Raw genomic sequence first — 23,473 nt, 5'->3', positions numbered from 1 at the left:
TGTGCACAGATGTCCAATTAAGTAAACTTGTTTTAGTTTCTCCAAGGTTGTATTTTTTTTCCTGTCTTTATTGGTCTTAGAACTGCTTGAAAACTTAGAGAGGAGGAGGATTCCTTTGAAACAGACAAGTGGGTGATTCCCCTTGCTATATGAAATCCTCCCTGTGATCACAGTATAGCCCTAAATAAAGAAAAGCTGGCTCTGTCAGTTCTGATTGAACCACAACACAAAGTTTAATTTCCTCCACAGGCATACAACATAAACATTCAATAATAATTATAGAGCCAGTCTAATATCTGTTATGTTTTCTCCTGCTAACTCCAGAAGTAACTTGGATCACTACTGAATAAAACCTTAACAATTTAAGCCAATTTAATCTCTAGTGTACATTATACATGCACTCTTGGTAGTAAGTAAAGAAACAGGAATTTACCATACCTCACTCTGCGTGGTAATTCTCCCTATGCCTGCTTTTCTCTCACACAGTATATAGAGACATTTGCTTTCCCAGAGAACTGTCCCAGGAGTGATTTAACCCTGGTTTTTCCCAGGTTACTTTTCTCTTGAAACAGCAATTTTACTCTAAGAGAAAAAGCCTGAATAGCTGTATGCTAATAGTTTCTCTTGAGAGAGCAGTGATTCTCTCAGGATAAACTGAATGTCTTTATGAGGCCATAATTACAGCTAACCTGGAGTAATTTACTCTTGAATTACACATGACTGAGCTGTATAACTTTCCTATCTGTTACCTTTTTCAACCTGCAGTAATAAACAGTTACTATGGAAGAGGTATGGAGGTGCACTAAGTCAGTAGTTACATGCACACTGAATCCAGGCTAGCTGAGAGAAATCCAGCAGCAGGGATTTCCTTTTCTGCTTGAGAGGAGAGATTAACTAACAGGAAAGGTGGGGGGGAGGAGGGAATTCCTCTCTTTTATGGGGGAGGGGAGGGAGAAATAGAGAAGTTTTTGTTTTGCCTAATATTGGGAAGTCTGAACCCCAAACAGATACCAGTCCAGGCACCAGCTCCCATTCTAGATTCTTCCCATTCTCCACCAGCTTCCCATTCTTTCTCCAGAAAAGCCCTCATTGCATCAGTCTGATGTGAAGTTTTATTTTAGTTCAGAAGAAGACAGGAACCTCTCACAGGCTCACTGCAGACATTGTATTTATGATGTGATTAATGCACTGAATCACACAAAAAGTGGTAGCATGCCACAAATGCAAGATATTTAAGACACAATAAAATGACAAACCAGCCACAAAGCTGTTCTATATATAACGTAACCCAGATGCCTGGCAACCTTTGAACATACTGGCCTGCAGGGAGCTGGTATGTTCAAGAGGAGTGGTGCAGATGGGCTGCACTGAGCCTTTTAAAAGTTCTGAGGTACCATAAACCTGAGGTTTGGGAGCTTTCCCCCCGATGTCATGCTCCCAGCATACCACTGTCCTGGGTTTAAGGCGGGGTGGGCAAAATATGGCCCCTGGGCTGGATCTGGTCTGTCATACAATTTCATCTGGCCCATAGGCGCCCACCAATTAACTGTACCTTGCCCAATCTGTGCATCTTGTTCCCACCTTCGTGTGCTGAAGGGCCCAGCCCAGCCAACACATATGGTTCCAAGCACGCCTGTTGCTGCCACTGCTGCAGCCACTAGGGGATCTACTTGGCTTTCCCAACCTCCAGCATCTCCTCCTCCTGCCCCTGCTGCAACATTTGCTCCAGGCACCAAGTAAGAAAGTGGTGAGGGCTGGGAAGGGGGAGCTGTGCCTGGGCAGGAGTGCAGAGCATGGCACTAGGGCTAGCAGAACTGCAGAGTCTACACCCAGGGGGCAGAGGGAGTGCAGAGCTTGGGAGGGTGGGGTATGGATGTATTGGATTTGTGGGGGTGTGAGGGAGGATGTGAGGGGTGTGGGGACCCCCTATTGTGCACACACCTCCTGCCATGGCAGCGGCAGCAGCAGGTGATGCACCTTGGGGTACTCATTGCCCACACAGGTGCTACTGCCTGGCAACATGCAGCTCCAGTCAGTTCTAGAAGCTGCACATGGCAGCAAGTAGCAGAGCCAAGCTGGCCCACCTCTATCACATGGGACTCCCTGCAGCACATCTGCAGCTCCCAACACTTGTGTATCACTGTGGGGAAGCCCCATGCAATGACGTGCCAACATGTACAACTGCTGGGACTCCACTGGGAAGCAGAGGGGTGGGGCTTCCTACCACTTCTGGCTGCACATGGCAGCAGGAAGCAGGGTCAGGGTGTGCGCTAGCATCCCCAATACAAAATCTGAATCAAGTCAGGACACTCCCTCACACCCCACAAACCCACACCCTGTCCCCGCAACTCTCTGATATACACCCTCCCTGCAATGTACCCTACACCTCCACATGCTCAGCCACACCCTCTTATAAACCACAACCCTCCCACAATACACACATACCTGCCCTCTAATCACACCCCAAATAGTCTCCCACACAATATACAAGAGTAAGACTTTATTTCTGAGCTATTATGCCATCATCTCTATATACACTACATAAGCACAAATCATGACAAGAATATTTTTTGAAATAAAGTATGTTATAGTAGATGTTTTACTTTTAGTAGATTATTTGTTTTCCCCTCCTGGTTCCAAGGCGGCAACCCCCCCAATCTACAAGGAATACTTCCAGGGACCCGGGGGGGGGGGGGGGGCGTGGAACATGACTTCCGGTGGCAAAAGGTCAGGGATTAAGGGTGAGACTTCTGGTCCCAAGATGGTGATCACCAAAACTCATTAAGCAGCCCTCCAGCCAAACTAACTGCTCACTCCTGGTTTAAGGATTTAAGGCAATGCAAGCCTGAGATCAGGGAACCTGAACATCTGCTTTTAAAAATAGGGGCAGGCAAAATACAGCTGCCAATCACTTTCATCCAGCCCATGGGATCCACCAGCAAACTGTGCCCTGCCCACAAGCAAGGTGCCCAGATATATATGCCACCCCCCACAAATGCCCTATTGCATCTCATTCCCACCCTCATGGGAGGAAGGGCCCCGCCTGGCTAGCACGCAGCTTCCAGGCAGGGTTTCTGCTGCCACTGCTGCAGCCCCAGGGGACATGCCCCTGCCTGCAGGTCACTCCGTGCAGCACGCAGGGAAACAGCAGGGGCAGGAGTGCAGAGCATGGGGCTGGGGCTGGAGGCAGCGCAGACCACGCACCCGGGGGGACGTCGGCAGTGTGGAGCTCAGATGGGCAGCATGTGGGAAGACAGCTGGCTCCAGCGCCACAGTGTGTGTGGGGAGCGCTGGAGAGAGAGATGGTCTAGCGGAGGCTGCACCCCCTCACTGCAATGTGTGGTGCTAGCTGGAGCTGCATCCCTCCAGGCACTAGCACCTGCACCAGGCACAAGTGCCCTAAGCACCCCTGCCTGCTGCTTCTGTGCCATGAGGGGAATGTGTGTGTGTTTGGGGGGGGGGGTGCCCACACCCTCCCTCACACCCCACAAATGCCATACATCCACACCCTGCCCCCACACCCCTTGACATATACATAACCACCCAACATACCCTGTGCTCAGACTGGTATGGACTGTGGTGGGTTTTGTCTTCCTCTACAGCAGGGGCATGCATATATAATTAATAACAGTTATAGCAGTAAAATGCTGGCTGCCATGATGACCTTGCTTTTCCTTATGTCTTATGGCATCATGTCTCGTGTTGTGTCAGGGTTAACTGTAGTTTTGCTACAAGGTTAAACAATAGATTTGCATGGGATTTTCTGTACGGGGATGGTCCTGTTTCAGGTAAGGGGTTGGTCTACATGACATCTCATGGTCCCTTCCAGCTCTATTTCTCTATGATGCCGATCAAATAACAGAACATAGTAACTCACCACCATCTGTCATCTCTACATCTTGGTTTATATTTTTATTGTCTGACATAACAGCTGTAGGAGTACTTCTCAACAAGACATTCCTATAAACCTAGAGTATATAGGAGAAAAATACTGCTATCAGGAACACAAGGAAGTAAGAAGATTAGATGAAATCAGAGTTCAAAGGAAATGAATATAACATTAATGACTGTTTAGCTTTACATTAATATAAACGCATTTGAAAAAGAACATTTATCTCCAGGAAATAGGTTCTTTACTCACATGGCTATTTGCTTGTGGCTGATTTCTGTAACTTTTCATAATATCCTGAAAAGTTCTTTCCTCTTTGGTCACCTGGAAAAGAAAAACCCATTAAGACAAACTATTCATAACAAGTACAACTGGTAAGCTATGGAGTTTGAGAGAGTATTTACACACATTTAAACAAGGAAATTATTAAATAAGCGTCTACTGTCTTCTCCGTGGTCTTCAAGATCCCATTTTGTTTAAAAAATAAAAAGATTCAGAAAAGTATATTATACAATACTGGGCAATTTCACTTCTAGTGGCTTTCAGAAGGGTGTTCTGCTTTTTTAAAGAATAGCAATCTCACTTTTCTTTCCACTGCAGTATTCATGAATTGGAACTTTTAATATGTTGAAAAACAATGACTGTATTATGGATTCTGTAGGTTTCACGGAGTTTGAAAAAGGTAGCGAGCCTATCTTGATCCCCAACTTCCATTTCCCTTTTTCAAATAGGGAAGGATAGGAAAGCATACTTCAATTAGTCTCACTGCAATTAGGGAGGAAGAGAAAATGAAAGCTTGATTCCAACACATTTTGTTGTTATACAACTTAGCTAGTAGTTTTATTGTGATGTTGCAGATTTCAGGAAAATGTTTCATATAATCAACATTTTCTTTCACATTGTATACATTTCTTGTTAGCATTAATATACTATTTATGCTGAGTCTGTATATTATTTAAAAGCATAATTTAGTCATTTGAAAGAGAATAAGTTAAACAAATTGCAATTGCCTATCTAAACTTGGAAAGTCTGTTTATTGCAGGAAGCTTAAGAATTATTTGTTTCCTTGCCCTTTCAGAAACTGTCTACAAATTGGAATTATAGAAGGGAACAGCTTATGGAGTAATACATAAGTAACAGTATTAGTGGTATTTGAAAATAGGACATCTGGTCCTTCAATATACTCTAGCTTTCCTGTTTTCCAGAAGGAGATGCTAGGTCAGGCAGGCACATATATATTTTTAGTTAAAGCATACTTTTAACATTAAAAGACAGCATCACTCATTTGTTTCATGCTAAGTTTTCAGCCATGTGTATTCAATTAGATGATCAACAGTTTCCATAATAAAGACAAAGGAAAAACATATCTAAATTCCAAGCTTACTTGTTAAGAGCACCTCCAGTGCAGTGAGACCCAAGAAAAAGAAAGTATTTGCTGCATTTGGCAGTAAGAAAAGGGGGAACACACTATTTTATGGTTTTATTTTTCTACAGATATTGGCAGCAGCATCCAAACTGATTTAGGGCCTTGTGATAATATTTTGTATGCCTCCCAGTGTAAGGTGAGTGGAGTTAGTGCTAGCTCGAATTTGGAGCAGTCGCACTTCAGGCCAACAGGGGCCTAGGGGACAAAAGTAAAATACTGCACTGCCCCCCACCCCACTGTCTCATTCCAGGTTCCCCCCATGCCCTCCAGGGTGCCCCCCTTGCTTACTTGTGGCAATCTGTGCCAGGACCGCAGGCAGGGAAGGGATAACCCAGCTGTGGCTGGGCAGGCAGATTAATCCTTCTCTGCCTGCTCCCCTGCGATAGATACAGTATAGGCAGCAACATGTAAGCTGGCAGGGACAGGGGTAGGCAATGAGCAGGATCTGGGGTGTTAGAGAGGGCAGGGGATTAGTGGACCCAATCTGGGCCGGTAGGGGGCAGGAACAAGTGAGAAATCGATCTGCCTCCCATGCTCCTTCCCCTCCACAGGTAAAAGGTGCTGCTCTCCACACTGCCCAGCTGCAGTCTTGCCCACATGCATGCTGTGGCTGCATGCATACATGTAGCATCTAGGGACCCTGGCCAGAAGGCATATTATATTTATCGGTGCATTATCGGCTACACCGGCCAAAAAAGCCAATAATGTTAGTTTTCCTTTTATTGGTGCTGATCTGATATGGCGCTGATATATCAGTGCACCTCTACTTAAAATTAGTTTCAGGTGTTAATGTGCAAACAATCCAGGAGTTAAGAACTCCAGGGGCTGCCCAATATTACTGTGTAACAAGACCCTCAAGTTCTAAAAGACTGCTTACTGTAATGAAATGCCTGAATGACAATTCCATTCCATAGGTAATGTCTTTTCTCATTTCTCTTTCTTACTGGGCTGCACTGAGCAGCTCATTTTAAAACAGCCTTGCTACATTATTAAACTGGTGTATTGCCTTGGTGTCAGTTTTTCACCTGAATGTGCAGCAGTCTCAGATTTTGTTTACATTTGCTAGCAGTTCTAAGAGTTAGAGAGTGAAATTGGGTTATGAAACTGGAACACTGATGTAAGTGAGGTTAGTTTAATAGTGCTTCAAAACAACATGAGCAAGCTTCCCAAATCTCTCTCTATTTCCTAGCAGAATATTTTATTTTTATGATGCATACCACTAATTGCCTTCCTCAACCTTAACATGCTGCAGTGGAAACCATTAACATTTTCCCAAAAATAAAGTAAAGTATTCACAAAGATGTTAGCCCCAGCAGCCTTTTGCCTGATGCTCAGCATAGCTGTACCAAGCTCTTTCTGGGTCTTATTTCTTACTGTATGGACCTGAAAGTCAGCAGAGCAGTAAAGACGAGCAACATGAGGCAGTCCCTTCTAGAGAATGAGCACAACATTGTCCCCTATGACCCATAGCAGACATTACATTTTTTGCACAATTCATGAATTAATCATAAGATAAACTGTAACATGCCACATGTTTAACCAATGTATTATGCAATAAAAAATGGCAAACCAGCAACTAAGCTGGTTCTCATTAAATATGGAACACCTATGTGGTTGATTTGTACTGCACTTGAATTTGAAAGTGTGGCATGTTAAAGTGTAATTAGGGAGCCAAGCTCAGAGTCAATCTCTGGTTCGGCCTCCAAGTCCATTTAAAATTTCTGGTGTGCAGGGAATCTAGCACTGGGAATCCAGTCTCTGATGCCAGGAAGTTTAAAACCACACCAGGAAGCCCAGCACTGGGGACTGGATCCTCAATGTCAGGCTGCCCAGCAAGCCTTTAAAAGTTTGGGCATGTGATGGGATCAGAAGAATTTTACTCCAGATCCTAAAAATCATGCATCCTGCCATGCCAGATTTTGAAAGTTTGGCATGACAGGTCACACAATTTGTGAGATATGGAATAAAATACTTTAGATCCATTGCACATTTAATTTGTTTGTCAGGGGCCTATGAAAGAGGTCTTGTAAAGCGAAAAGGAAGCAACAATGGTGTTCCATCACATATTGAAAGGATCCCCCTTCGGTAACGTAACTCAGGGTGGGCAAGTACAACAACAGCCCTGGGTGCCAATTTAAAGCACTTATCAGAATGCTGGCCCCTGGGAACCTGAGAAGCAGCTGCCACTGGTATGTATGGAGCCTATGAGGCAGCAGCAGTAATGACCATAGCAGCAGCCACCACTGGTGTATGGAAGCTTGTTCAGCAATGGAGGGAGCAGCCTCAGTGTGTGGGTAGATGGTGCCATGGCAGCAACAGCCACTGGGGTCTCCAGTAACACTCCTTCATGCTCAGCACCCTACACTACCCACACTTCAGTATTAAACACAACTCCCTCCTCCTTCCCTCCCCCCTGCTGAAGGCACCAAAAATTCCCAGTTACACCTCTGCCTCCCCCCTTAGGCCAATATCAAAATTAAAGTAAATTTTCAATATATTTTAAACTTTATCTAATAAAGGTAAAATATTTCTTAAAACTTATGTCTTACCTTTGCCATAATGTAAAAGGCACAAAGGAGGAGCTGATCCAAATGTCTGTCTTTCATTAGATCAGTGCAGTGAACTAATGTGAACTCAAAACATGTCCATATCTTCCTGCGCAAGTCATTGGAAACATCCAGTTTTGAGCACAAATCACGCAAACGCACACTTGCCAAATGATATACCTGAGATGGAAGACAGCACAATAACAGAGGCTCAAATGAATCTTGAAATTTGAAGCCTATGAAATGTGACATGCCAGCAATGAAAGGAACCCATTCTGGCTAGCAATTTTTTGCCTGCTGCTTTCTGCACTTTAGAAACTATATTTTGAATGACCTCTACTCCAACCTGCATGATTTGATAAATATTGCTACCTGTCATTTTCTAGATACCAGTAGCAGTTTTCCGTTTCCAGACAAAAACTCCACAGCAAGCAAAAATGACAAAACAGAATGAAGAAAAACAATACAGCCACTACTTGGCAAAAAGCATTTGGCTTAAAAAGAAATGTTTTAGTCTTGGCACCGAAAAATGACTAGCTCCCACTCCACTGGTTTCACAGGCTCCTAGTAAATGCAATTACAAAACCCCCTGTCAACCAGGGTGCCTCAAGATCCTTTCATGAGTGCCATGAAATATTAGTACCATTAGGTGTGCAAGTATGGTTCACAAGATAATCCCAGAAATTTCAAATAGAAATCCATAACATTAATAATGTTCTGATCTGTTGTGATCTTTCTGAGTTCTTGGCAACAGAAGAAATGCTGGATTATTTTCTGCAGTCAAAAAATGAGTGAAAATTAAAAGCGGGCATTTTCTGAAGGGTGCCTTGAGTCTAAAAAGGTTCAGAACCACTGCTATATGTATTTTCTATCTATACATAAAAGCAAAAATCCTACTTTCTGCATATTCAAACTCAAAGAGATTGTAGAATATCCATCTTCGGAAGTTTTTAGTGCCAGGTTACATAAACACTGATCTGGAATGGTTTAGTCAGAGATGATTCCCTGCCATGAGCAGGGGGTTGTACTAGATGACCTCCTGAGGTCCCTTTTAGCTCTATTTTTCTATGATTTTATGAAAGCCACAAGTCTAGAATTGATAGGCTTTATATATCAAATGTATATGCAGGGCCACAAATTAAAGGAGAGGTTTAAAATGAGAATGTATCAGCTAAAATTATTCCAAAACAATAGCCACTGTAGCTTTGTGCAGCCCCATATAAATTAGAAAAATCAGGATTGTTAGGTGGGTCAAGGAAATAGATGTCACTTCTTTTATTAGAAAACACTGAAATTAAGATAGAAGTAGTCTAGCTAAAAGGGAAGTAGTCTACACCCAATGGAAGGGAGGGACCATCACCAGGGAGGATTATACTGCGGTTGCTCGGGGATGCAGGAGGACAGTCAGGAAGGCCAAGGTGGAGATGGAACTGCGACTAGCTTCCCAGATCAAGGACAACAAGAAGTCCTTTTTTAAATACACAGGGGGCAAAAAGAAGGTTCCGGGTAACATGGGGCCCCTGCAAGACACACTAGGAAATTTGGTCATCAAACCACACAACAAAGCTGTTTAACGACTTCTTTGCCTCCATTTTCCTGAGCAGGGACCAGATCAGCCCCCCCACCCTCAGGCCCCAGGGGAGGCGCACCAAGGCCAAGTGTCAGGGAGGATCTAGTCAGGGAACTTCTGGAGGGACTGGATATATTTAAATCAGCTGGTCCGGACAATCTCCACCCCAGAGTGCTGAGGGAATAAGCTGAGGTCATTGCAGGACCCCTGGCACGCCTTTATGAGCACTTGTGGTGCTCTGATGTGGTGCCAGAGGACTGGAAGAAGGCCAATGTGGTTCCCATCTTCAAAAATGGGAGGAGGGAGGAGCCGGGGAACTATAGGCCAGTTAGTCTTAACTCAGTCCTAGGTAAGCTTTTTGAGAGAATTATTCTGGCACATGTCCACGAGAGGCCAGCAGGGGAGATTATGTTTAGGGGCAACCAACACGGGTTCATTAGAGGCAAGTCCTGTCAGACCAACCTGGCGGCCTTCTACGACCAGGTCACCAAATTCTTAGATGCAGGGGTAGAAGTGGACATAGTCTTTCTGGACTTTTGGAAGGCCTTTGACACGGTCTCTCACCCCATTCTCATTAAGAAACTGGGGGACTGTGGTGTTGACACCTACACAGTCAATTGGGTCGCCAACTGGCTGGAGGGCCGCACCCAGAGAGCGGTGGTGGACGGGTCATTTTCGACCTGGAGGGATGTGGGCAGTGGGGTTCCGCCGGGCTTGGTCCTCGGGCCCACACTGGTCAACATCTTCATCAGTGACTTGGACGAGGGGGTAAAAAGCACCATGTTCAAATTTGCTGATGACACTAAGATGTGGGGGGATGTTGGCATGTTAGAAGGAAGGAATAGGTTACAATCAGATCTAGACAGGTTACAGGGGTGGGCAGATGAGAATAGGATGGGATTCATCATTGACAAGTGCAAGGTGGAAGAACCAGCAGCATACCTACAGGCTGGGGAACTCTCTTCTCATCAGTGCAGAGGCAGAAAGGGATCTTGGAGTCATCATTGATGCCAAGATGAATATGGGCAGGCAGTGTGGGGACACGGTCAGGAAGGCCAACCGCACCTTGTCATGCATCCACAGATGCAGCTGAAGCAGGTCCCAGAGAGGTGATACTCCCCCACTATGCGGTACTGATAAGGGCGCAACTGGAGTACTGCATCCAGTTCTGGGCACCGCACTTCAAGAGGGATGTGGACAACATGGAGAGGGTCCAGAGGAGGGCCACTCGCATGATCAGGGGTCAGCAGGGCAGGCCCTATGAGGACAGGCTACAGGACCTGAACCTGTTCAGCCTCCAGAAGAGAAGGCTGATGGGGGGGATCTAGTGGCTGTTTACAAACTAGTCAGAGGGGACCAGCAGGCATTGGGGGAGTCCCTGTTCCCCTGAGCACTGCCAGGAGTGACCAGGAATAACAGCCTCAAGCTAGCAGAGGGTAAATTCAGGTTAGACATCAGGAGATGCTACTTCACTGTCCAGGCGGCTAGGATCTGGAACCAACTTCCAAGTGAAGTGGTGCTGGCTCCTACCCTGGGGGTCTTTAAGACAAGGCTTGACAATCAACTTGCTGGGGTCGTTTGACCCCAGTACTATTTCCTGCCATGGCAGGGGATCAGACTTGATGATCTGCTCAGGTCCCTTCTGACCCTACTAACTATGAAACTATGTAGTCAAAATAGTCTACTGCATCTGAATGCCTGCCAGCTGCAAGACAACTTCCTTCTCGTTTGTCCCACCCACAAGTCTGGGAGGCAATAAGAACATGTATAGGAAATCAAAGGCACCCAAAATGTGTAGCTACTGTAGCAGTCAATCAAAGAAATCAGAATGCAACTCATCTCACAGTCACTGGTAAATGTGAAAAGATTTTTTTCCCCTACAATTTAAAATCATTCCCCCAAGTGTCATTATTAGTGACAAAAGAAGAGTAATTTATAATACGGGATTATAATGAAAAAACCCAACCATTTTGAGAAACAAGTTTAAATGAAATCAAGAAGAAGAGAATAAATCTTTAACATAGACTGCATCTTGGCCATGATACCTTTACCTTTCTGTAAAACAGAGCTAGGGAACCAGTTTTCTTTGGTTTGCTTCCTGGTAAATGATGCGTTTCTTGTGCTTGATTCATTTGGGACTGATTTGGAGAGGCACTAGTCAGAGCTTGGGCTGTAAGGGGAACTTGATCATTATTCTCCACTTTGGGGTGCCGAGATAAAGTCATTGAAATGGGAATCAAGGTGATCCCCCCAGTCTCATTTGCAATACCTAAAAACATAGATAAAAAGTATTTTTTGCTGGCCAGCTGCATAGCTAATAGCAAACAATATGGTTCATATGTAAAACAAGAATATTCTTCAATATTTGATATAAAAATCTCTTTGCTCTCTACTGCATTCATGAAGAATTAATGCAAAGCACATTCTTGATAGTTCTTAAAGAGACGGAAATACTACGATAAATTACTTCCGTCTAAAGCTAATCAGCAAGTACAAAGATTAGGAGGAACAATTCTTGTAACTGAAACTAAAAATATTTAAGCAAACGATGCATCTTGCACATTTGCTGAGGATTACTCTCTGGCTCAAATCACCAAAGACAACCGGTTTATCACAAGTGACAGCAAGACTTGTTGAAAAGATATAATTTCCTCTCCAAGGGTCTTTCTATGCTTCTATCAAAAGGAGAAATTGCTATGACTAAGGACGGATGTAACATTTGCAATATTTCAAACAACTCTGAATCACCTTCAAAGCATTTCAAATGGTGAATGTATAGACCAGGGCAATTACTTCGGGTGGAGGGCCACTTACTGAGTTTTGACAAGCCATTGAGGGCTACATGACAGGCAGACAGGGGCAGATAAATATTAATTTTCTGAATATTTAGGGGCCGCATCCAGCCCATGGGCTGCATTTTTCCCACCCCGGTACATGCAAGATAAAATGCTACAAAAGTGGCCAAATCGTGACAAAAATGCACTGGAGAGAACAAGTACTATTTTGTACCATTTTGGAATGTTTCATGATCCAGGATAGTAGTCTTTCAGGCACCTCATAATGCAGCACTCTTCCTCCGCATCCCTATGTGCACCCCACCCTCTGGCTGCTGCTGCTGCTACCCTGCAAGCTTTCCAGCTTTTGGCACCCTGATCTGTTGTGCCCACAGGGAGCATTCATTGATTGCTCCTCTCCTTGCTGTTGGAGGAAGGGAGCAGAGCCACAGGATTGAGCAGAGGCCTCATGCCTCCACGACACAGCAGAGACCTATCATGCCCCTTGACACAGCATGCCAGTGCAGTGACCTGAAAAACTGCACTAGAACCCAATTCTGTATTAATGAGGCAGCTGCTGTACACAGTTGCTGAGATGCTTTAGTGGAGAGAACAAAGTCATGCATCTCAACTTCAGGATGTTCAGTGACTTTCAAGAATGTCCTTTCTATTGTTGGCAAAACAATTTTTGAGAACAACTTGTCTATGCAGTGGAATCAAAAGTCATTCAAAATGGAAAAGTTCATTCAATTTTTCTACCGAAAACAGTATTCTTTAAATGTTATGCGTTAGGGTGACTGTATTTGGATCTTGGGGAACACTGAATCTGCAGCTGAATAAAAGGCTTTAGGCTGTGGCCAGCAAAGCTGCTAACCACAAGGCAGAATGCTATATAAAAGTAACATTGCAAAAAGCTTAGGCAAGCATTTTCCTAACAATGGAATAGTGTTGTAAAGCTATATAGCTCACTGTGCAAGGAGAACAAGATGCAGACCACCAGCTACTGTCAGGAAATAAAGCAGAAGTAGGAACTTGGACATGAAGAACGAGTCAGCAAGAAACAGCAGGTGACCAGAGGAAGTCAGGTTCATGGTCTTGAGCGTCTGCTCATAGCAAAAAGACATGTAATTGAATGATATGCATAGGCAATCCCATGCTAATGAAATAAACAGTAGACAGAAGCGTGGCGTGAGATAGGAGGGAATATGGGTGGAACAAAGGAGGGACAAAAGGTGGAGTAAATGTTAATGAGCATAAACCAAAGTGTATAAATATGGGGAAAAAAAAACAACTAATGTTCAGTGCAGGTCCCCGGTTTGTTGGACCTTTGCCTGAAGCTGTCTCCATTCTGAATAAAGCTGCTGTGAGCAGTGTGTGCTGGTGTTTGCTCCCTGAGCTACTGGATCCATGAGCAATTGGACCATCATCTCCCTAGTTGTTGGGCACCGCAGGGAGTCAGGGTCTAACGTTATGGTAGTGTTACGAGTCATATTATAGCCACAACAGTCCAAAAGTTACACAAGAGTCAAGGATTTCTTTGGGTGATACTGCAACTGTGTTTATCTCCAGGGGCAGCTACGATGCCCTTGGATCCCCCTCAGCCCATATCAACTTTGCTTTCTTTGGGTAATCACTGCTTCACTTTCCAGCCAAGCCTTGATGTATTTATCTTTTAGATAGAGAGGCTGTCCCAGGGCTTCCCAAGCTTGATCTCATGTGCCTTAAGGACTAATTACATGTCACTGACCACCTCTTACACTAGATTTCATAGACATTAGGGCTGGAAGGGACCTCAGAAGATCATGGAGTCCAGCCCCCTGCCCAAAGGGCAGGAAGTCAGCTGGGGTCATAGGATCCCAGCAAGATAAACATCCAATTTACTCTTGAAGGTGTTCAATGTAGGTGCTTGAACCACCTCCGATGTCAGGCTGTTCCAGACCTTGGGGGCTCGGACAGTAAAGAAATTCTTCCTTATGTCCAGCCTGAAACGGTCTCGCAGTAGTTTATAACTGTTCGACCTCGTCATCCCTTGGGGCGCTCTGGTGAACAAAAGCTCCCCCAGATCCTGGTGGTCACCCCTGATAAACTTATAGGTGGCCATCAGATCACCCCTGAGCCTGTGCTTTTCCAAGCTAAAGAGCCTCATGGCTCTCAGTCTGTCGTAAGGTTTGTTTTCTTGGCCTCTGATCAAGCGCGTGGCTCTTCTCAAGACTGTCTCAAGCTTCTCCACATCCTTTTTCAATTGTGGGGCCCAAAACTGGATGCAGTACTCCAGCTGCGGCCTCACCAAGGCTGAGTACAAGGGGAAAAGGACATCCTGGGACTTGCTTGAGAAGCATGCATGGATGCAAGGCAGTGTTCTGATCGCTTTACTAGCTCCAGCATCACATTGCAGGCTCATGTTCATCTTGTGGTCAATGATGACCCCCAAGTCTCTTTCTTCCCTAGTGCTAGCCAGCGTAGCACTCCCGAGCCTATAAGGATGCTGCAGGTTTTTCTTCCCAAGGGGGAGAACCTTGCATTTTTCGATCTTAAACACCATCAGGTTCTCATCTGCCCATTTGCTGAGCCTGTCCAAGTCACCCTGGATGACCCACCTGTCTTCTGGCATGGATGCTTTGCCCCAAAGTTTGGTGTCATCAGAGAACTTGGCCAGTCCACTCCTGACTCCAATGTCCAAATCATTAATGAAGATGTTGAACAATATGGGTCCAAAGACAAGCCTTGGGGGACCACACTAGTCACAGGACACCATGATGATTGACTTCCGTCAATTACCACCCTCTAGATCTGACCACGGAGCTAATTTCCCAGCCAACAGATTGTGGTGGACCCAAGGCCACAATTGGCCAGTTTCGCCAAGAGGTGATCATGGGATATCAGATTGAAGGCTTTTCTGAAGTCAAGATATATGACATCAATCTCTTTTCCCTTGTCCAGGTGATAGGTTACCTGGTCGTAAAAGGAAATGAGATTGGTCAAGCAAGACCTACCCGCAACAAACCTATGCTGACTATCCCTTAGGATGTTGGCGTCGGCCAGTCCATTAAGGATGGCCTCTTTAATAAACTTTTCTAAGATCTTCCCTGGGATAGAAGTCAGGCTGATGGGCCTATAGTTAGCTGGATCCACTTTCCTCCCTTTCTTGAAGATAGGCACCACATTGGCCTTCTTCCAGTCTTCAGGCACTACACCAGAGCGCCAGGAGTTTTCAAAGATCCATGCCAGGGGCTGGGCTATGATGCTCGCCAGCTCCTTGAGTACCCTGGGGTGTAGACTGTCAGGGCCGGCTGACTTGAAAATATCCAGTTTCTCAAGGTGTACCTTCACGAGGTCAGCATTAATGGAGGGCAGGGGATCTCCCTTACCCTGACCGCCCTGTTTTGTGGTGGGCATGGGCGTCCCATGGGACTGATGAAAGACTGACACAAAGTACCCATTCAATAGGTTGGCTTTTCCCTGGGTGTCAGTTGCCCCATCTGGTTCAGCAGCGGTCCAGTGTTGCCCTTGCTTTTCCTCCGGCTCCCCACATATCTGAAAAAGGACTTCTTATCGTCTTAAATGCTGGAAGCTAGGTGGAGTTCGGTTGCAGCCCTGGCTTTCCTGATTTGCTCCCTGCAGGACTGGACCAGTGCAGAATAATTCTCCTTGGAGGTGAATCCTATCCTCCATCCTTTGTAACCCTTTCTTTTTAGCCTCAGGAGATCTGCTAGATCCCTGGAGAGCCAGGGGGCTGCTGTGCCCTCTTGCTGCCTTTCCTCTGAGATGGAATAGAATTAGCTACACACTACACCTGTGCCTCATAGATGCTACTGTTCGCTATCGATCTGTCTCTCTCTGCACACACTCAGACACTTTGCCCATCTTGCCCACTCCTGCATGCAGCCTTGGGTTCCTGACCTGGATCCTGCCTCTCGTGAGTCATTGGGCCCCTGGCCTTGACTACGCTCTTCTCTGGCCCTGCTCCTATGGCAGCTGAGACGTCTGGGCTTCCTGGCCATGCTTGCCCCTCTTGGGCTACAAGTTACTGACTCTGCCTCTTGCCCATTGCAAACTACAGGTCCCTGCCCCCCTTTGCTCTCATGACCCTTCCGCTGTGGCCCTGTTCTTCAGCCTTGGCCCCTATCTTTTGGGCCCTGGCCCCACTCCCAGGCTGAGACCACCTTACCTCCCCTTGTCTCAACCCCTAGACCACTGGTCTGCTTACCCCAGCTTATGTGTTTGCCAGGAGCCTGGTTGTTCAGTAGTTCTTCACATCCCAGTTGCCCCAGTTCAGGCTCTGGGCTTATATCCTGCAAGCCCAATGTCCTGTTGGGTCACATGACTCTTTATTGCCACCTGCAACATGTGCAGAATGCTGCATAATCAGGATGGTTGGACTTCAATAGTCAGGTGTCTAACTCTACCCAGCTATGCAATTGGTCCATTAAAAGATATCACTCAAAAGAAATCCTTGCCTCTTGCATAATTCCTGGACCATCACAGCTACCACATCACTCTAACATTATCATAACATGGACGATAATGATCTGAGATACTGAAATCTGTTGCTTACAATGGAAAATCCACAACCTAAAGAAACAAGCCAGTCTACACAGTAACATCTTCCTAAACCTATGCAAGAAACAACATCACCCCAGGGGGACCCATCTTCTGCAACTCTAGCCAACAGACACAATTCCATATATGCAACAGTTGTCTAACTACCCCAGCTATGCAGTTGGTACAATAAAAGTCATCACCCAAAGAAATCCTCATCTCTTTAAATGTTATGCCTTCAAAACAGAAAGCTCTCCAAATTAAATATCCACTGTGTTTAATAGTACGTAAGGGAAAGAAAAAGTAAAGCACTCAGCATCCTTATAAAATGCCCCGAGCTAACATGAAGGCAAGACTTACCGTGCAGTGGAATTGTAACTTTCTGTCCTGTTGTTCTTGCTACTGCAGCTGTTGACATAGTCAATACTGTCTGTCCAGGGGAGACAGACACAATTTCAGCAGCAGTGCTTGAAAACGGGGCAATTTTCAACTTAGCTCCTTCGCACAAAATCTTCTCTATCTGCATTTTGTTTGGGCTGCCATCTCCAAAAAGCCTTCTCTTAGCACTTCCAGCTATGGGAGAACTGTAGCGCTCATGAACCGAGATTGGTGACAACGGCTGTATGTCTAAGACGCAAGAGGGTGGGGGAACATCATAAAATTCAACAGTAGAAACGTAATACTGACAGTAATTAAAATGTTAGTGCACAAGCTACAAAACTGGAGATGCAAAAAATCTTCTCCTAACAGAACTAAAGTGAAGTGCTTCTATATGCAAAATCTCTCTTATTCATACTTCCCTTAATACTCACTAGTCAGTATTTCTTTTTTGCTTTTCCAATGTAAGTAAGCTCTCTTCCAGGAACTTAATAGGACAGATACTGACTGACAAAGAATTGTGTTTATTGATCAGTTACCAATATGGAAGTCACACATGACCCAGCAGCCTCCTGTAAAACACCATGACCAACAACCCAATATTCCTTTCAAGATGCTAGGCAGAACAAGGTTGTTGATATTCACTACAGGCTACCATCCCTACAGCCTATTCAACAGATCAATTTTTCACAGAAGCAGTATATAGCCAATACATTTGAGTACTGGTGGGACCCAATGCATGACTGGCCGGTGAATGTCAAGGGCTATAGGGTGTACAGGAGGGACAGGACAGGAAGAAGAGGTGGGGGCATGGCACTCCATATCAAGGAGGAGCACACATCCTCGTCAATTAGCAAGGAGTCAGAGGAAGGGTACTCTGAAGTGCTTTGGGTTAAAGTACAAGGCAGTCGAGGGGAAAGAGACTTAAGGGGAAAGAGACTTAACGGTGGGGGTCTACTACAGACCTCCCGACCAGGGGGAAGAGCTTGACCAGGAATTCTTAGGTCAGCTCACTGAGGTAGTGAAGTCTAAGGATGTGGTAGTCATGGAGGACCTGAACTTCCTGGACATCTGCTGGGAAGAGCAGTCAGCCAGGTCTAACCGCTCACGTAGGTTCTTAGACAGAGTGCAGGACTTCCATCTAACCCAGGAGGTGCACAGCCCCACCAAGGGGGATGCCCTGTTGGACCTAGTGCTGGCCACGGGTGATGACCTGGTGAGGGGGCTGCGGGTGCTTGACCACCTGGGCAACAGTGATCATCGCCTGCTGGAATTCACCATCCAGCGCAAGGTGGCAAAGGCCTGCAGTAAGGCAGCGGCCCTAGATTTCAGGAGGGCAAATTTCAACGAGCTAAGGAGGATAGTTGGGGAAGCGCTGAGGTCCCAGAGGGCAGGGGAGCCAGGTGTCTACGGAGAGTGGTCGCTCCTTAAGGAGACGATCCTCCAAGCCCAAAGGAAGGTAATCCCAACAAGGAACAAAGGGAGCAGGAGGGCACACAAGCCTCCATGGCTCACCAAAAGCACCCGGGAATGTCTCCTTGCTAAAAGGGTGGCGTACATCCAATGGAAAGAAGGGGACATCACCAGGGACAACTATACTGCAGTTACTAGGGGAGGCACGCCTGGGCCAAGGGTTAGTAAGGAACTAGTTAGGGAGCTTCTGGAGGGACTGGATGTATTCAAGTCAGCTGGTCCAGATGATCTCCACCCTAGAGTTCTAAAGGAATTGGCCGAGGTCATTGCAGGACCCCTGGCACGGCTTTACGAGCACTGGTGGTGCTCTGGTGTGGTGCTGGAAGACTGGAAGAGGGCCAACGTGATTCCCATCTTCAAAAAGGGGAAGAAGGAGGACCCGGGAAATTATAGGCCAGTTAGTTTAACCTAGGCAAGCTGTTTGAGAAAATTATTCTGGCACACATCCACAAGGGGCGAGCTGGGGACTGCATGCTTAGGGGCAACCAACACGGGTTCATCAGTGGCGGTTCCTGCCAGACCAACCTGGTAGCCTTTTACGATCAGATCACCAAATCATAAGATGCAGGGGTAGCAGTGGACATAGTCTTCCTGGACTTCCAGAAGGTTTTCGACATTGTCTCTCACCCTGTTCTCATTAAGAAACTGGGGGACTGTGGTGTCGACACCCACACAGTCAAATGGGTTGCCAACTGGCTGAAGGGCCACTCCCAGAGGGTGGTAGTGGATGGGTCCTTCTCAATCTGGAAGGACGTGGGCAGTTGGGTTCCGCAGGGCTTGGTCCTCGGGCCCGCACTGTTCAACATCTTCATCAGTGACTTGGACGAGGGGGTGAAAAGCACCCTGTTCAAATTTGCTGATGACACTAAGATGTGGGGGGATGTGGGCACGCTAGAAGGAAGCAACAGACCACAATCGGACCTGAACAGGTTACAAGGGTGGGCAGACGAGAATAGGATGGGATTCAACACAGACAAGTGCAAAGTGATGCACCTGGGGAGGAAAAACCGGCACCATACCTATAGGTTGGGGAACTCCCCTCTTGTCAGCACAGAGGCAGAAAAGGATCTTGGAGTCGTCATTGACTTCAAGATGAACATGGGCCGGCAGTGTGCGGAGGCAGTCTGGAAGGCCAACCATACCTTGTCATGCATCCACAGGTGCATCTCGAGCAGGTCCAAGGAGGTGATACTCCCCCTCTATGCGGCACTGATCAGGCCACAGTTGGAATACTATGTCCAATTCTGGGTGCCGCACTTCAAGAGGGATGTGGACAGCATGGAGAGGGTCCAGAGGAGGGCCACTCGCATGATCAGGGGACAGCAGGACAGGCCCTACGAGGAGAGGCTAAGGGATCTGGACCTGTTCAGCCTCCAAAAGGGAAGGCTGAGGGGGGATCTAATGGCCTGTTATAAACTAGCCAGGGGGGACCAGCAGGCATTGGGGGAGTCCCTGTTCCCCCGAGCACTTCCAGGAGTGACCAGGAATAATGGTCACAACCTGGCGGAGGGTAGATTTAGGCTGGATATCAGGAGGCGTTACTTCACGGTCAGGGTGGCTAGGATCTGGAACCAACTTCCAAGAGAAGTGATGCTAGCTCCTATCCTGGGGGTTTTTAAGAGGAGGCTGGATGAACATCTTGCTGGGGTCATTTGACCCCAGTACTCTTTCCTGCCATGGCAGGGGGTCAGACTAGATGATCTGCTCAGGTCCCTTCCGACCCTAGAAACTATGAAACTACTCCTCCACAATAACCAGCTGCTTAAGGAATGGAGACTACTTCTGTCAGTTACATCTTCACTGTCCCCTTCAACTGCATAAACCTCCTATTCCTTAATCTCTTCCTCCTCTTTCTCCATGCTATTCTACTCAGTCTGAGTCCTCCCCTTGGCTTATTCCTTGACCTATGTGCTGCCAATGTCTTGGTTTTCTGTTGCTGGTACCCAACAGGATGCACAAGAGAAGTTAAACTGACCAACACAATGTTAGTTTCACTACTGTAGGGCTGAGATAGGTGGGGCTGGCTCCCCACCTCCCACCATGCCCCCAACACACAGCCACACACTCCCATAGTCCCTACACAGTCCCCCACTCCTCCATCATAACCCCTACACCCACATCCTTTCACCCTCCCTTACATACCCCACCCACAGCCTAAATACACACCTACCATACCATCACACACACTCTTCAACCACACATCCCCCACATACATCCCTTTACCCCCCACACACATACAATATACAAGAGTAAGACTATATTTTGAGCTATTATGCAATTGCCTCTAGATACACCATGCAAACACACACAGAACCATAGACAGTTAGGGTGAAAAGGAACATCAGGAGGTCATTTAGGACCTGAAGGGCCTGAGTTTTGAGCTGGGAACAAAAAGGCTAGCAGTTCAAGTCAGTGTATATTAAAACACAATAAGGAAGCTTTTAAGGGGTGGAAGCTTGTACAAATGGCTAGGGAAGAATGTGGAAATGTTGTTTGGAGGTGGAGCACAATTTGAGTTGCAGGTAGTGTCACAGGTAGTAGGAGGGGTTTTACAGGTGCGTTTGTGGCAGGAAGAGGTTGGATCAGGCAGTGTATAGGTGCCTTGCTGAATAAGGGAGGCAACTTTGCAGAGAAGGCTGAAGTGCTTGGTGCCTTTTTTGCCTCAGTCTTCAAAGGTAAGGTCATCTCCCAGGCTGCTGCACCAGGCAGCGCAGTTTGGGGAGGAGGTGGGCAAGCCCATAGTGCTGGGAGAACAGGTTGGGGACAACTTAGAAAAGCTGGATGTGTACAAGTGCATAGGGCCACACAGGATGTGCCCAAGGGTGTTGAAGGACATGGTGGTGTGGTTGTGGAGTCATTTGCCATCATCTTTGGGGGCTCATGGCGATCAGGAGAGGTCCCAGGTGGATGGAGGGGGCAAACATAGTGCCCATGTCAGTGGGGGGGAGGGAGTGGTGGAAAGAGGATCCAGGGAGCTGCAGACCCATTGGCCTTGCCTCAGTCCCTGGAAGGGTCATGGAGCAGATCCTCAAGGAATCCATTTCTGGGCACTTGGAAGAAAGAGAGGTGATTAAGAACAGTCAGCATGGATTCACCAGGGATGGATCGCGCCTGACCAACCTGATTGCCTTCTGTGATGAGGTGACTGGCTCTGTGGATGCGGGAAGACTGGTGGATGTGGTATACTTTGATTTTAGCAAAGCTTTTGATATGGTAACCCACAGCATTCTTGTAGGCAAGCTAAGGAGATATGTGCTGGATGAATGGACTGTGAGGTGCGTGGAGGGCTGGCTGGAGCATCAGGCTCAGAGAGTGGTGGTCAATGGCTCGATGTGTAGTTGGCAGCTGGTGCCAAGCAGGGTGCCCCAGGGATGGGTTTTGTTTAGTGTCTTTGTCAATGACCTGGAGGATGGTATGGAGTGTACTCTCAGCAGGTTTTCAGATGACACCAAGCTGGAAAGAATGGTAGATGCAATGGAGTGTAGGACTGGGATTCAGACTGACCTGGACAGGTTGGAGAATTGGGCATGGGGAGGTCTCATGAGGTTCAACAAGGACAAGAGCAGCATCCTGCACTTGAGAGGGAGCAGTCCACCGGTACAGACTGGGGGCTGACTGCCTGGGCAGCAACTTTGCAGAAAAGGACCTGGGGATTACAGGGGGTTGGAGTACATGACTGCCTGCAGTCCCTTCCAACCCTAACTTTCTATGATTTTGTATTACTGCATCTGCATGGAATAGGTGGCTACTACAAAAGTCTTGCCACAAGGTGGTAGGGGATCAAATCACAGCCAGTTTGTCTTAAGTAAATGGCTAATCTAAGATTGTGGACAGGCAACATCTATACCAGTATAACTTGTACCTGTGTTTCTGTAGTCCATCCACTTAAAACAAATCACAAAACAGGGTACAGGTCATTTACACCATTTTAAAACATGTTGTTGAGGCCATTTGAATGGCAATAACAGACTAAGGTCACGTAGACAGAATGCTTTGTAGGGATGCACCGATAAAGATTTTGGGGGCTGATACCGATAGCCGATTTTTAAGGAGGCATATCAGCCAATACCGATCCAATTTCTGATATGCAGCTCTGCAGCTTGAAGAACTGTGTGCAGCCAGTAAGTCTACTGTGGTGAAAGGGGAGGGAGGAGGGAAGGGGCGTGAGGGGGCAGTTCAAGGGCCCTGTGGTAAGGGAGGAGTGGGGCTGGCATGGGATAGAGCCATGTCTTATCTAGGAGGTATGTGTGAGGGGAGGGCAGCTCTGCTGCTACACACACCCCAGGAGGGCACAGGGAGGGTGGGGGCATATGCCCCTGGATCTGTGCAGGGCAGGGCAGGCTGCAGCTATGGGCTGGAGCTGTGCCTGGGGTGGGTGGTGGCAACACTGGGGGGGGGGGGGCTATAGGTGGGGCTGCAGCCATCCCAAAATTCCCTGTAGCCCCTCCAACCCCGCCTCTCAATGCCCCCCACATGTAACAAGAAGAGCTTAGCGCAGCCCTGAACCCTAGCCCCAGCCAGCAGTGGCAACCCACCCCATCCCACCCATGCAGATCTGGGGGCACCCCCCATGCCCTCCCAGGGTGCGTGCAGCAGTGGGAGTTGCCCCGCACACCTCCTTCCCCATCTCAGCTGAGCAGCATCTGTCCTAGCCCCAGCCCAGCACCATTCCCTCCCTCCCTCACCGCAGGGGCCTTGATCTTCCTCACCCCCGTGCCCCTTCCCACCCCCCTCCCCTTCCAACATAACGGACCTACCAGCTGCACACAGCTCTCCAAGCTGCCAGGCTGTGCTCCTCACTGCCTATGTGCTGTGCTGCACTGCAGCTGCATGCATGCATGGGCATTTATTGGCTAAATCAAGCTGCTTTCTGATACA

At 47.0% G+C, this 23,473-nt stretch overlaps 1 protein-coding gene across 6 annotated transcripts in view; it reads right to left on the bottom strand.

Moving 5' to 3' along the window:
• The window catches only part of RBL1 (RB transcriptional corepressor like 1), an 83,943-nt gene that overhangs the window by 14,769 nt on the left and 45,701 nt on the right, over positions 1-23,473 (bottom strand). For 5 of the 6 annotated variants that reach the window (XR_016444380.1, XM_090064174.1, XM_090064172.1 and 2 more), the window contains 5 exons: positions 17,105-17,371; positions 11,477-11,700; positions 7,865-8,041; positions 4,142-4,213; positions 3,878-3,968 (listed from right to left, as the gene is read on the bottom strand). Coding sequence is in view for 5 of the 6 variants with exons in the window: in XM_090064174.1 (XP_089920300.1) it covers positions 3,878-3,968; positions 4,142-4,213; positions 7,865-8,041; positions 11,477-11,700; positions 17,105-17,371 (831 nt within the window). In the remaining variant the exon portion in view is untranslated. The remainder of the gene's footprint in view (positions 1-3,877; positions 3,969-4,141; positions 4,214-7,864; positions 8,042-11,476; positions 11,701-17,104; positions 17,372-23,473) is intronic. The other variant, XM_090064173.1, reaches the window with a different exon arrangement.

Source organism: Crocodylus siamensis, chromosome 10, assembly GCF_052110815.1.
Source record: "Crocodylus siamensis isolate JL-2025a chromosome 10, ASM5211081v1, whole genome shotgun sequence".
Taxonomy (NCBI): domain Eukaryota; kingdom Metazoa; phylum Chordata; order Crocodylia; family Crocodylidae; genus Crocodylus; species Crocodylus siamensis.
The sequence above is the reverse complement of the archived record's forward strand: the minus strand, read 5'-3'. Positions and strand labels throughout refer to the sequence as shown.